General features: G+C 42.2%; 1 protein-coding gene across 3 annotated transcripts in view; it reads right to left on the bottom strand.

Annotated features, from left to right (window-relative positions):
• Positions 1-1,351: 1,351 nt before the first annotated feature.
• The window catches only part of SUSD6 (sushi domain containing 6), a 75,433-nt gene continuing 61,025 nt past the window's right edge, over positions 1,352-15,759 (bottom strand). For all 3 annotated transcript variants that reach the window (XM_077322603.1, XM_077322604.1, XM_077322605.1), the window contains exons 3-6: positions 15,146-15,343; positions 13,924-14,062; positions 7,950-8,377; positions 1,352-6,341 (exon numbers count right to left, since the gene is read on the bottom strand). In XM_077322603.1, the coding sequence (XP_077178718.1) occupies positions 6,316-6,341; positions 7,950-8,377; positions 13,924-14,062; positions 15,146-15,343 (791 nt within the window). In that variant the 3' untranslated portion in view covers positions 1,352-6,315. The remainder of the gene's footprint in view (positions 6,342-7,949; positions 8,378-13,923; positions 14,063-15,145; positions 15,344-15,759) is intronic.

Here is a 15,759-nt window from a genome sequence, read left to right as displayed (position 1 = left end):
GACTTACAGAAGTCAAGCCTGGAGGTGACCACTGCATGGCTCACTGTGGCTAGGTGCTCTGAGAACAGATAGGGCATATTATATGCATGATTTGGACCAAGGCTAAAGCCATGTCTTTATTCTACTGGCAAAATTGTATTTCCTAAACCAGATCTGAATTTTAATGCAATCCTCTTAATTTGTTCAAAACCAGTTGGGGCCGGATACAAATAGTTTATCCCTCTGGTGTTAAAAGATTTGCACTGGTTGCCTATTTCTTTCCAGGCACAATTCAAAGTGCTAGTTCTTACCTTTAAAGCCCTAATGGTATGTGAAGAACTACCTCTACCCATATTGTCCAGCCCACCAATTAAGACCCTCTTCGGAAACCCTGCTCTGTGTGTGCCCGCTTTCAGAACTGATGTGGTTGGAAACCAGAAACTGCTTTTTCAGTGGTGGCACCTCTTCTCTGGAATGCCCTGTCCAATGAAGCTTGCCTGCCATCCACCATACTCAGCATCAGGCAAAAACATTTTTGTTTACCCAGATTTTACTTAGATTATTGTTTTAAGATCATTTTATAGCATGCTTTTGATCTGAAAATGATTAAACTTATTTATTTTTATTTATTAAACTTCTATCGCCACCCCTCTCACCCCTGCTGGTGACAGTATACAACAAAATATAATATACAGCAATCAGTAAAACCATTTAATATTAGAGCCAATGAAAATAAATGAGGTCACTGTAGCTGCCAGGTTGTAGATTAAGCAGCTCCCTTCTCAGTCCAGGGCGGGAGAGAATTATGGAGGAGGGCCCTTTGGGTGGTGTTCTGTCACCTCACGGGCCTCAACCGGCTGCCTCGCCAGAAGAGCTGTTCTGCAGGCCCTTCAGAATTGAGGCTGTTCCTGTAAGGTCCACAGCTCTTGTCTTAGTTTTAGTCTGTTAATTTTTTTAATCCTCTAGTATGTTTTTTTAAATGCTTGTGTTCTATAATATTATTTTGTAAGCCTCTTGGGTTGGCTCCCCAAAATAAATTGCATAAAATTTTCCCACACTGTGAAGGTCATAATTCAATTCATCTTCTGAAGCCTTATGTTACAGAAGGGAGAGAAATGTTATTATTATTATTTTTTTAGTCTAGAAAGAAACCAGGCCCTTGATACTCCAACAGAAAGCCCAGAAGCAAACCAGGAGTGATCAGTCTTCCTCATCCCTTAAAATCTCCACAGGAGCCAGTGATGCCAATTCCTGTAGACTAGGCTGATTGACCACCTGCTCCAAAATCTCTGGATAATGCCATTATTCAACTGTGAACTTTCAGGATGGAACAAGGGTTGAATTCTAACAGATATTTTAAAAACCCAGGCAATTCACTTCAAAAGATTTTTTTTAATTTAGAAATGCAGTTATATACATAGAACAATTGAAATTAAATTAAACTTTATACAAATATTAAAATACTATCTTCACACCCACTGCAATGTACAGGATACCAGAAAATATATATATATATGTATAAAATAAAGCAAAATAAAACTGATTGACATCCTGCACAGCATTATGTATTTTTTAAATCCCACATCTATGAGAGTACCATTCTGCAAATAATTCCAAAGTGGTGCAACTCAAATAACAAACAAGTAAAGAGCACTGTAGGCAACCAGGTTTTCCCCTTGCATGTGTATCCCTAGCTACCAGCAGCCTGCCCACTGTGTAATTGCGTGTGCGTGCACATATTTCAATGGGATGTTCCAAGTCTGGACTGCATGAACTGAAGCAAAAGGGTGGAAAAAGCAAGCCATGACATTTCCAGCAGAACAAAAGCCACCCTTCTCATTAGCTCATCCAAAGGAAAGAAGTCAACAGCAGGCTCTCAAGATATAGCTATATAAAACACAGAAAAGCCTATTTATTCCATACACATCTCCCTGGAGCAAGCACTGAAATTTTAGTGGCCATGTTCAAAATCAAAGAACAAAGCAAACCCAGACAAGGAGGAATGAAGCACTAAAAGAAGTCCAGAGGTAATACAAATCAAATTGGGTTAAAACAGGATTCATACAAAAATACCCAAGAACTCTAATATATGCAGGGCCCCTTAAGGGTATGTATGCAGTGCTACCACAAAAGCAGTAGGAGAATGAAAGCTAATGCATGCTTTGACAAGGCATCATGTTTGCAGTAATGCATGTGAAGGGAAGACACCATGTCTCCAACTTGGCACATGCAGAATATAAGTGCTGAGGAGCTTGCTGTGGTTTGCAGCATCTTGGCAGGTATTCACTGCATGCCTATAGACACATCACAGCCCTTTACACTTTATGGCATCACTACACACAGCTCCAGGGGAGGGAAAAAAGCAAGATAGTCCAGACTCTGCCAGATTTAGTACCTCTGAACAATGTGAGTGCTCTCTGTGGGTGCATGTCATCTCTGAAAGACAATGAAAACTCTAACAAACCCTCAATGTGCAGTCAACTTTCTGCTCCCAAGATCTGTCAATTCCACCTGACACTGAGCAGCAAGGACCAGCAATGATAACCATTAGCCTTTATTGTGGACACACTCCCAATTAGATACTGTGCAATGCCAACATGAATTGTGCACATGCAATTACTATGAGCATCTTTGGCTTTGGGAATGCCCTCCCCACATACCAAAATAGTTTTAAATACTATGGGAAATATTGCAAAACAAAGTGACACGTTAGTCACTGGTGTCAAGAAAAGTTTACTTATTGTGCTATCCAGCATCCATTTGAGAGACATTACTCACACCAAATGGAAAAGATGGAGCTTTTAAAGGGATACAAGCAGCTGTATTCATCTCTTGGGTTTTATACCATGCATCAACATTTCCTGTCCAGAAATGATGTACAGGAAGTCTTGAGAGCACTGTTAAATATGCATTGTGGGAAGGGATCCTAGTCAGGAGTTTAATGGGTGCAGCCTGCATTCAGAGATCTAGCATATTCCAGTTATCCATCCATTTCCCCATATCATTGAAGAGACATTTCACCATAATATTAAAAGAAATGTGCAATCTAAAAAAGAAAAAAGGTCCTCAGAGAGTCCTCTTCTCCATATCCCTTGTCCTAACAATTTACATGCATGTTAGCTTCAAAGCTGAGGACCGGACCCTAAAGGGGGAATATGGAAAATCTTGCTTCTTCTGACTGGCATGGACTCTCAAGTGTAAAGTTTTGGATCTTCATGCTTCATGGATTCTCTTATGTAGTGCCCCAGTTTCATCATTACCTGTTCCAGAAGACACTATTACAATACTGGTGTTGTATACAAAACCGATAAATGTGGAACATTCCAATAACTATTTGCCAAGTGGTAACTTACCATTGTTTATACACTCAGGTAAGCAAGCCAATTGATAGCTGACTAAGGAAATAGGGGACTCTTATTCTTCTGCTTTTATAGATTTCTCTGGCACAAGGAGGATAGATTCTCACCCTCTGGCAGCGCAATATATGCAACCAGTTGAGTAAGTTGTTTCTTGCATACTCTGATAAGTCACCATATAGTAAATGAATAGTCAATTCATGGAAAGGGAGCATTAAGGGAGAGGTGTTGTACAGCAGCCATGTTTTTTCTTCTAGTTGTGCTGATTAACAGAGGGTTTACATCTTTATGGTAGTGGACATCCTTTGCATGCAGAAGATACCAGGCGCAATATCTGGCATGTCTGGTCTAAAAGGGAAGGGGAGAAAGGAGTTCAAGATGCAGGGCTAGGAAAGATCTCTTCTGGTTAAAGTTGACAGAACTGGGCTAGATGCACCAATGGCCTGACTGAGCATAAAGACAACTTCATATGCTCAACCATCATTTTAGATTAACTGAAAGGTCAACATGATATGGGAGACATTTAGAGGTATCATTCTAGCATTTAAGGGTCAAGGTCAGCCTGCAGAACCCAAAGACCACCTTTTTTAAAATCACAGAAACAGGATGCTTGTGGAACCTGGTTTCTGTACACAAGGCTGGAAGAGGTTATATGAATTATTAGGCACATAACAGCCATACAGCCAGTGGTCCATCAAATCCAGCAGTTCTCATAGGCTTCAAAAAGTTATCACACCGCTAATGAAACACTCCACTTACTTCTGCCCCAAAGCATTAAGAATGGAAAACCTGAGCATTATACCCTGAAGCTGATGCCATCTTTGCCGTCTATAAATTAACTTAAGAATACAAGACAAACAGAAGAAAAAATCTCACATTCTTAGCCAGAAGAGGATTAGGTCTATATTTCCATTCCTCAAACATCCAGTTTTATTTTTTCCAAAGGCAAGTGGCTAAGAAACGTGCAAGCTCTCAACTATTTTTTAAATTTCTTAAAAAAAAATTATGTCCTGCCTTTTCCCAATTGGGGCCCAAAGTGGCTCCTCCCGCCATTCTCCCCTCTTCCACCTTAGACTGAGAGGTTGTGATGGTCCCATAGTGAGCTTCCATGGTAGAGCAGATATTCAAACCCAGTCAATCCCAGCTCCTAGTCTGACATGCTCACCAACTACTCTTCAAGCAGTTCAGCTGATATATCCATTCCAGAATTAGGATTCAAGTGAAAGTGAATGGCTTCACATATTTGGCTAATGTTGAAACTGTCTAGGAATTCCTAATAATGTGCAACATGGAACACAAGGCAGATTGTGCTAATAGTAGAAAATCTGTACTACAGCCACCTTTCAAAATATCATTTCAAGGAGGGCAATACAACCACAACAATTTATAAACTATCCCATCTGAATGAGGAATGCAAATGAAGAGTGGTACATCAACTGGAATGAAGTTACATTCCATCGCCATGTATTTTAGATACTGCCCCATGCCCTTTAGGACCTCCACTGTGCCACAAGAAGCTAAATAGGGTTACAGATGTCCTAAAAGTTCATTCAGCAAGTCTGAGAATCTGCACAGAGGCCAGATGAAGAAAAGCACAACTTGCTTGTGTCAAAAGAGAAGATGGTCAGCAAACATGTTCCCTGCAGAGGGAAGTGGAATCAGCAGGCAATGCAAAAAGGGAAGTGAGGTGGGTCTTCCATTAGACAAGGCAGCAGCATGGCTCGTTCCATTCCAAATTATTAAGGCAGACTATAGCTAATTTTTATTCAAGGCATTCAGGCACACCAGTTACAAGTACACTAAATCTTTTTCCCCCTGTTGACTTGCTTTCTGATAGAATATGGAGAGAGACACAAAAATCCAAAAATCCGAACTCCCTGGCATTGCCTTCACATAAATGAAAAGCAACAACAGAAATAAGGATGGCAAAGTTACTATCCTATTATGGTGGGCTGAAACAAAAGGTGCAGATAGAGCAGTGGATGTAACTGACATAGCAGCATGGTGCACTCATGGGACAAGTGGGAAGATGGAAGGCTTTGGATTAGCTAGGGTTCTGCCACAGTATTGCTGAGGGGGTGGTTCTTCTAAGAGAAGAGCACTCGTTTTATTCTCCACATGGGCTTGCACACGCAGGTGCTCCAATGTTTTATGTGGGATAAATTGCTCCGGGTTCTGTACACTGAGACAGCCCCAGATTTTGTCATGGATGTACAAAGCACTTTAAAAAGAGAAAAATAAACTTGCAGAGGTACAGGTATTTTCATTCTACCAAGGATGCTCTAGTCTCTTCTCATTGGGAAATGAAGAAGTAGCAGCCTAGGTTGTCAGTAAGGGGCTCCCCCCTTCTTAAGCTGGCCAGTTGTGATTGCCTTTTAACCAAGTCCAGGATGCCTAAGATGTTAATGCACAACTATATTATATGGTGGGTACACAACTCTGAAAGACCTCCAGGACTAGAATATGGGCATGTGACTCCCTCTGGGCTCCCTTCCCTCTCAGCCCATCTGCAGGAGTTCCATCTTGCCTTTTGTAAGATAAATGGAAGGACACTATCTGCACCCAACACAGCAAGCAATTTTGGGCCTCTGCTTTTTCTGAGCAGAAGTCCAGAAGCTAGTAAGGCCTGTGAGAAGCTGCAACAAGCCAGTGTGAAGAGTAGCAAGGCACAAGTAAATAGCAGCTCTCCAGAGACCAAACAAACATCTGGCTGAGAACAGGGAGAGGCATCAGGTGCTCAAGTCACTGAGCCCCGTCCCTCCTTTGCGGTGGGTGGAACAGGGGTGGGACCCTGCCCACCCCACCGGTGCATCAAGGAGGCATCCTGGTGGCATCCTTTGGATCTTCAGCTAAGGAGTGTTTGCTTGGAGATTTTCGGAGCACAGCGTGGGAGAGTGGGGGAAGCCAGCACTGCGTGCTCACCATCCCAAGTAGGCAAGGAGAAATGGAGAGAGAAAAAGCTAGATAAATGCAATAGACTTCAGGCTTCTTTCAACAATGGAATATCTGTTAAGGAAGAAGAAGAAGAAGAAAAAATACAAGTTAAACTGTTTTCCTTTGTCTTCAGATTCACAAACACATCATAGCACTGTCTCAAAGTATATTTGGATTGTCTGTAAGGCCAGCTATCCCATGCTTATTTAACAAGATCCATACTTCAAATCACCATCCGTTTTTCTGTAATACTTCCCATAACAGAGTCTTGAAGAGTCTTCACAGATGGACAAGAGACTAAAGCTTGAGGCACCCAAAATACGTCACACATATGGCTTGTGAAGACATACCCTGTGGCCTGGACCTCCCCCATTACCCCCCTTCTAATCCAACCAAAGCACCCCATTGATTTTCATAGGACTAACTTGTAGAAGGAGCCCCCCCCCCCTGCCTCCGCAGTCTTACACTAGGAGCTGCAGTGCTTCCGGTCGCCACAGTGGTGGCATTTTATGTCCCAAGAAGAAATCTCGGATGGTGCCTTATATGGAAGTCTTCCCTTTGATTTTAGTGGAATGAGACATGAAGAGAAAAATACTGCACCAAGCAGCACAGGGCTTAGTTTGACTGCAGCAGAATCCACTAAGAGTGCCACATGGCATTTAAAAGACTAGTATTACTTGAAAGTAAATCACACTGAACAAAACAAACTTAGTAAAAACTGGCATTGACTAGGCTTCAATCCCATCTATTCTTATTTGGAAGTAAGCCCACTGAAGAGCACGGAATTGACTACAGCTTGTTCATTCATCTTGGCCCAGAAACCAGTTTCTAGCTCTCATCATGAAGCTGTAACCTGCTTTCTCCAGGCTGGAAAAAAATACAAAACGGGTTCTCCTTCCTCTACAACATTCTACACAGGAAGATTGTGAGATTGTTAAGGAAAAGCACAGTCTGAACTTCCTGAAAAAAGGCAACAGTTTTAGAAAGGAAGGGGCAAACAAGAGTCCTCTGCAGTCATTAGAGAAAAATGAGAAATGTTGTAATTTGTTGACACGACTATAACTTTGTTGGCTGTTTACAACCATGCATATTTTCCACCGGAGATTCTACACACAGGTTACCCATTCTACAACCTACTCTGGGAGGCTACATTGTTGGAGAAAAGAAGAAGACTCTTCTCTCACTGGGGGGAAGCAAACAGTAGGGATCCACAAAGATCAGTATTGGGGCTGGTACTATTCATAAATGACCTGGAACTAGGGGTGAGTACTGTAGTGGCCAACTGTGCAGGTGACACAAAATTACTCGGGATGGTGAAAGCCAAGGCTGACTGCAAAGAGCTCCAAGAGGACCTCCACAAACTGGGTGAGTGGGTGACAATGTGGCAAATAAAGTTCAATGTTGGTAAAAAAAAAAACCAAGTTCAAGTATAGGCTAATAGGGTCTGAACATGCTTATACGGAGAGGAAAAAAGATTGTGGGGTTGTAAGTGGGTAGCTTAATGGACTTGTCAAATCAGTTTGCTGCAGCAGTAAAAAAGGCAAACTATGTTACAGATGATTAGGAAAGGGAGTAAGAATAAAATGGCTGATATAGATTGATGGCACTCTAAAATAATTATGAGTTTTATATTCTTATTCCAGCTTGCATAAGTTCTTATATGAATGTTTACTTGCTTACCATCTGTGTAGTCCTCTGAGGAAGTGAGGGATAGAAGGCTTTGTCCATCGCTGCTTTCTGAGTCTGGAGCATCTTTGTGCCCAGATCTACTGGTAGACATACCAGCCACCCAGGAGGAGGTGGTGGCTTGATGCACTAGAACAGCCTCTGGATGCTGAGAACTGCCTGCTTCACACAGCCCAGACTGTCCAGGGACCTCATCCTCTCCAGGAAAGCAGCTGCGATCCACTTGGCCTGGTGGCGGCTGCTGCATCTCCCTTGTTCCACTCTGTCCAGCTCCCTCTGACAGGACAATCTGAACCCGTGAATCTGACGGAGGGATGCAATTCCCAGCACTGCCATAAACAGCTTCTTCATAGGAAGGCAAAGCCACCTGGACGCCATCTACCATGATGGAAACCTGGTCACCAGAAACACCTTGATCACGCCTGCATTCAGATTTGAAAGAAATATTATGTTTAGCATTTGCAGAAGGCCATGCTGGCAGAGTTAAGAGTTAACGTTTCTTCAGATATGCAAACTTCTCCACTCCCTGCTCATTCCACAGCTGGAGACACCTTTAATTCAGCTGGTAACAATTACACAGATACAGTTAAATTTGCTGTGCAGTGCTGTGCAACTGTTAACTCTTGCAGCACTAAGGTTTGCTGAAAATCCTATTCAGTTCTCATTCTTCTTGTTGCTGCATCACAGAGCAAGAACTGCACAGAAACTGAAGCTGATTGTCACAGAACGCACTCAGATAATTCTCTGAAGGCTCAGTGTGGATAGACCACCATGTCATAATTAAGTCAAAAGTTGAGACCAGCTCAATAGTCACCCATGTTGCAAAGAAAGCTTTAGGCATTAGATGTCTATCTCAAGCATCGGGCTCTCAGGGTAGAGAAGTAAGAGATGAAAAATTATCTGTGTCTAAGTGCAGGAATGCGTTGAAATTTTCAATCCAAACACAAAAAGGGGCTGACCTATTTTGCTTCTTCCAATGAAATCCTGTTTGCAGCCATCACTGGATGCCATTTTTTCTCCCCTCTAGATACCAAAGTGAGGCTAGGAAGCACAGCATAATCAGTAACTTTTGGCTCTTGCTGTCTGACTGGTGTTCTGCAGAGCCCATGTAGGGAGAGGTTTCATTAGCACTTGAGCAAGTACTTGAGTGAAGGGGAAAGCTGCATTTAAAGTCTCCATTTCCCAAGTTTATTGGGATACAGTCTTAGCTCAAGCTCCTGCCCACAGCTTAGGGTGCATGTTGAATTAGCGTATGATGTGGCAGCCCATCAGCACTCTTGTTCCCTCTATGGCTCTGCTTGCTTCCATTAACTGGAAATATTTGTTCTAAGCAGCCTCCTGTACAAATGGTGGCATATATTTGGTCAGTTTTATTGTCCTAAATCTGTGTTAACCTGGTAAGTGGCTGGTCTTACTTCAGCACAGAAGTTAGGAAGAGGCACACATATATGAATACATGCAGCCCCCCCCCCCCCAATGTTTTCATTCTCCATTCACTGGCTGTCTGTGTTTCCCAATTATGCTCCACTGCCATATGCAATCAACATCACAGTTACTGGAACAACAAACTACATACAGGGTAGCATAGATGTTGCTGATGGAAGCATTTCATCAGTAGAGAACAATTTTCTCAGCACTCTCGTCTGGCTGTAGCACAAAATCCCCCCCCCCCAGCTGCTCCTAGAGAGATAGGGGGTCTGTAGTAGGTGGTGGAAATTGGCAAAAATCCCATTCCTGCCCACACTAAAGTTGGATGGGATCAAACCTTATATGTGTCAAAATACTACCGTAAGGACAATAAGCAAAATATGGGGAAATACTGAACAAAGCTTGATTGCTTGCATTACCAAAATAGATGTTCCTTAACTAAAAGTATAACAAAACCACACTGCTTCCTATTGTTGGATTAATTTGAAAAGAATCTAATAAATTTATTATATATTAACTTAAGGCTGTCAGACCCCTACAGATACAGGAACCCTACAATCTTCAGTTTCTAAACGATAAAAGATGCTAGTTTCGTTCCTCTGGAGGTCCTTCCCCAATATATGATCTTCAGTATAGGGATGTGCATTCAGATTTACCTGAGCTTTTCAGATACATTTGGTATCCCAAATATATCCAGGATTTCTTTTCACAAATCTGAAACAATAGTCTCAAAAATCCCAGAAATATTGGGGAATTATCTGGAAGATCGGGAGCCAGCACCTGCAGGCACCCAGGGACTATTTCATTCCCTTTTCTTTTCTTCCCTCTTCCCTTTGTTTCAGCTTCCTGGCTGTTTTGTCAATTTCAGATAAACCTTGTCGGTTTCAAGAGGTTTTCTTCTTTGCAGCCGTCTTTTGTGTTCCCTTCTTTGGGGTTTTGTACAGTGCTTGCAAAATCCACACCCCTTCCTTAGATTTGCTGTGATTCTGTACTTTCACATCAGTCTTGTTAAGCTTGCACTACCACAGTGGCACTGGTTCTGGGCATTCTGTCCACTGCAACTGGTTGTCCTTGGCCTGCAAAAATGCTTTTCAGTTTATACAGATAATATGGTTTGATTTTGGTTCTGTTTGGCTTGGCACATTGGATTGTGATTCTGCTGGGGCTACTTAGTTCTGCAATGGTTCTGCTGGACTTTATCTCAGTGATTAGTACATGCAGGCATGGCTTTTTGCCCTGGAAGTAGCTTGCAGAAATCTGCCCCCCCCCCATGAAATAATGGAGAATGGCTGGGGGCATCCTGTTCAAGACCCATAAAATCAAATCTCTTGACCCAATCAACTAGAAACTTAGGTGTTATTTAAGAGACAGGGACCATCAACTCAAAGAGAGCCAGTTTGGTGTAGTGGTTAGGAGTGCGGACTTCTAATCTGGCATGCCGGGTTCGATTCTGCGCTCCCCCACATGCAACCAGCTGGGTGACCTTGGGCTCACCACGGCACTGATAAAACTGTTCTGACCGGGCAGTGATATCAGGGCTCTCTCAGCCTCACCCACCCCACAGGGTGTCTGTTGTGGGGAGAGGAATGGGAAGGCAACTGTAAGCCGCTTTGAGCCTCCTTCGGGTAGGGAAAAGCGGCATATAAGAACCAACTCTTCTTCTTCTTCTTCTTCTTCAAAGGCAATTTTGGTTTCTGTACCTTTGAAAAGATCCCAAAGATCCCAAAATCACCCAAAGTGAACTGGCTGAAGAGAACTACTCTAGCCATTCCCCCATATGGAATAATGGCCCTCCCCCCCCCCAAAAAAATGTTGACTTTTAGGAATATCAAGAATACTAATATTTTCTGGATCCAATATATTCAAACAAACCCCACTTTTTTTTGTTGTATACTACTTTGGTATTTACTCAGTGCTGAGGTATATGAAATATGATTGAAGGGCAGAATGCATATGTCCAAGGACTGTGCACTGATACTGAATACTGATTGTGGAACTGAAAACAAATTCCACTGGCTCTTCTGTTAGCAGTGGTGGACCAAGAGGTAAAAATGAAATTATAGTGTTCAGATCCTACAGAATGCTCTTAAGGAAAACAATAAACAGATGCTGTATGTATGTGTTGTGTAAGGAAGGCATTTAATTCTTGTATGTGCTGGTGAACTGGAGGATGAACATAAGCTATTACCAGACTACTAGCACAATACACTTTAACCATACACTGACTTTGGGCTAGGTACAATCTTCCAAATTTAATTTTCTCTCCTCCCCCTTAGCTCCCTGAAAAGCTGCTGCTAAAGGTCAGGGATTTGAGAGGTGTTGTGTGGGTGGGTGGGGGTGTGGTGGAGTGGAGGGGCTGCAGCAAAAAGGGGCATTCAACTGAAACAACCTAATTCCATTCACACAGGAGTGCTGAAATGAATCTTCTAATCTAGAGATGTTTAATTTCTGTGAAAAAAACTCATTTCATCAGTCTACAGACTCAGAATGATGGCCAAAATAAGCCACTAGCATTTGAGTACAGATACAAAAATTCTATAATGTCTCAGCTCAAACATTACTGTAATGTACCTTTAATCCACTGAACTGTGCTAGTCTGTGTAATTACACTCAAAACACACACATTAGAAATAAAGGCAATTTGAAAATATCAGAAATATTAAAATCCATTTTCTTGTTTTGATTTCAAATACCTTCATATGTTTGCAATCCCACGGTAAAGTGGGCAATTTATACCAGACTGTATTGCAGGTATGGAACTGGGGCTGAGGGAATGGGCCTTATAGTGGGACATGTAAGGAGTTCTTAGTCTGACGAAGAGTGCTTGCACTCGAAAGCTCATGCCCTGAATAAATCTTTGCTGGTCTTAAAGGTGCTACGGGACTGATTCTATTGTGCTACTTCAGACCAACACGGCTACCCATTTGAATCTAACCATAAGACATAGTTCCCCTGGTTCTAGTCTAAGGTACAATCCACTCCGTTTCTCAACTAAAAACCCAGGACTGAACACCAGTAACAGTATTGTTATATACACAGGGTCTAAGAGCAAACTGAGAGGTGAAATGGTGACGAAGCACAGCCTACAGTCTTCAAAGGACCAAAGTAGAAGACAGAATTCTCAGCATTTCCAGACATTTGTCTGGGCTTCCTCCCATCCCACGCACTTCTTCGAATGGAAAAAAAACACACCCCTCAGCAAGGATAAACAGAGTTGAGAACTGAATGTTGTTTTACATGTTCAAATGAAGCAGGAACATCAGCTTCAATGACTCTGCAATTCATAGCTTATGGTAACTATCAGAATTACTGGAACAAGCCAGGAAGCTGGGGGGGGGGGGAGGTGGGAAGAGGCCTGCACAAATACCAACTCCTTTTTTAGTAATAATTTTTTTTTAAAAAGGAGAAAAGACACTAGAGGACTACGTAGTCAGAACATAAGTTTCAGATCTCTCTTTATATGCAAGACTGAAGAGTGTAAAAGGCAGAAGTGCAGATGTGACAGTATTGCTCCAAGAGGAAGCAGAGCAGTGTCGGTTAACCTCACTGCCTGCATTTTTTTAAAAAGCACCACAGATTATTCTGGCCCTTCACAATGGATTTCTGTACTGCATCATGTGCATGCAGCTCTAGCTTTACCTCCTCAAGAAACAAGTTGCTCTTGACACACATCCTGAGCATGCTCCTTATCATGTATCTGAGATGCTTGCTGTTTGTTAAAAATATGGATTATTAAAGATGGCAAAAATTATTCCTTTCTCTAGAGTCATGCCTTTCCTTACACGTTCCTACAGACATTATTCACACTCTAGCACCTGGTCTAAAGAAATAGAAGCTTCTGTAGTGTCAACTGCTGTTTTACTAATGTTAATTAAGATACACAAATCCCTACAGCTAAATCCACATCATAGTATAGAAGTAAAATAATACATGTGATAAACACTTTATCAAGGACTACCAAGGTTGAATCTTCCCCCTGATATGGCAAGAATGCTGTCTGAACGAGGGAACTGTGTAACTTGAGGATCCTAAAGCCAAATACATGTTATAGCCCTTGATTTTGCAGCCTCTTCACACAACAAAGAAGGGAGGCTTATTAAGTCACTGCCAGCCAAAAATGTGGCTTATAGGATATGGCACAGTGTTAACAGTATCCATGGTCAAGAAAGTAGATGGATGTATCTTCCAAAAACATATCTAGGAAAAAAGTTGCCTAAAAGTGAAAAATAGGATTGGAAGGGGAAGGAAAGGCAGCTGGAAAAGAAAGTGAGAACGTAAAGCAGGGGTAAGTCCAACTGCAGCCCTCCAGATGTCCGTGGACGACAATTCCCATGAGCCCCTGCCAGCGTTCGCTGGCAGGGGCTCATGGGAATTGTGGTCCACGGACATCTGGAGGGCCGCAGTTGGACTACCCCTGACGTAAGCAAGAGAAATATGTAAGAAATATCAGAGTAAGCAAGAGAAATATGCTGGATCTCCTAGAAGCGACTACAAGCACAAGCATCTGCCTTCCAGTTGAAGGTCATCCCCACAAACTCACCTGCTGTGATGAAAAGACTTTAGCTTTGGCTGCAACAAAACGAATAGCACAACTAGGAGGAGGATGAGGGCCACTGAGCTTGCTGTGGAAGCCACTATGGATAGAGTGGGCACTCCTATACTTGGAGGAGAATCTTTATCTGTAAAGCCAAAGCAAAAGATTTTTAAAGTGGTTTCATCTCAGGTAGCATCTATTTGCCACCAGCCCCACACAAAAGGCTGCCAACTGAGCAAGCAAGTAGAATTACAGTCATGCTCCGACTTTCACATGGCAAGCTTGACCTCAATTCATACCACACAAAAGTGGCCAGACTGAAATGCATTAAAATAGACTTGGAGCAAGAGTAGGTTTATTAGACCAGTGACACTCACTACAACACCATTTCACTGATATAATCTGGCCATTTCCCCCATATTGAGCCAACATGACCATGCACACACAGTGACTGAGTTGCTGCCTTATGAAGCACACTGGTGAAAAATTTTGAGAAAGACAATAGAGTCCAAGTTTTAGAGCTGCAATTCAAATATGCTGGATGCATTTTACTTTTTAAAAAATGCACTGCTCCCCACCCCAACACTCCTTTTAAATGTGCAATTAGTTTCCGCACAATATTCATCTTGCAGGAAATGTTTGCTCTTTTTCCATGAACTTTTATTCACCCGCTGGCCCAAACCTCATGGTCAATTAAAGCAACAAGACAAACATTTTCCTGCAGACTTCTTGGCTTTCTTTCATGGGAAAGGAATTCCTATACAGCACAGCAAAATCTCACATGGCATAACTGTCCACTTCCTTTTGGAAAGACAGCCAAGAGTACTACATGAGAGCTGTTTCAAGACAGGCAAAGCAGAGAATGCATTGTCCTGCAGCAGAAGGCAATCCAGCAACATCAAAATTTGCCCCAACACGTTAATTACCTCTTAACACCAATCGCACACCAGTAATTTCCCCCACCAATTTAAAAAGGCTTTTACAGTAATTTAGTCCTCAGGATACCATGTGGGTTTATTGAGATTGCTAGCAAAATTCTCATCAAAATACATTTCTTTGCATTCTCTGAATAATGCTCACAACAGAAGATGATTTTTTAAAAAATCTACATATCAGTAAACACATCCTCAGATCGATTCATGTTTTGCCATAGAGCTATTTAGAAATTTTTATTTGAAAAGCTTGGACAAGAACACTGAAAATTCATGTAGAATAATGCTTAACTAACCTTGGCTGAGCCTACAGGTCACCTCCATGACTGGGTCCCATTTTCCATCCTTGCAGGTCAGATATTTGTAGTCTCCTTTCAGCATGAAACCTTCTTCACAGAGATACTCTATGACGCTGCCAGATGTCAGTGGATCTTTGCAGGGTGTTGGATGGCATATATAACCTCCATTCTCTGGCTCCGGCGGCTGTGGACAAGCTATAAAGAAGGTATGAGGCCAGCAGTGAGTACAAAGTGAGCCTGAAATCCAGCAGAAAACAAACCAAATCCCACCCCATGACATGGTAAGACACAAAGTCTATTAAAAATCTCTGACAAAGTGGCACAGAGAAACACTGATTTCCACCAGTTAGTAACATACAACATAGCAGTGTGTAAACTCCTTATAATTGCGGGTAGGGGGAATGGATTCAGTATGGTTTGGTAATAGAGCGACACATCCTGGTCTCCTGGAATCAGTTTTATACTTGCCACAGAACACCCAGCAAAGACCTGCCTACAGATACCATGGTAGCTGCATCTCCTCCGATAGTTGCTCCAAGACTGCAGGAGCAATGGGAAAGGACATTTGGGTCCAGTGTGATCTCAAAGCTCCTAACCAAATCAGCAAGGGT

Source organism: Paroedura picta, chromosome 2, assembly GCF_049243985.1.
Source record: "Paroedura picta isolate Pp20150507F chromosome 2, Ppicta_v3.0, whole genome shotgun sequence".
NCBI classification, from domain to species: Eukaryota; Metazoa; Chordata; class Lepidosauria; order Squamata; family Gekkonidae; genus Paroedura; species Paroedura picta.
This window is presented reverse-complemented; position numbering and strand designations above follow the sequence as displayed.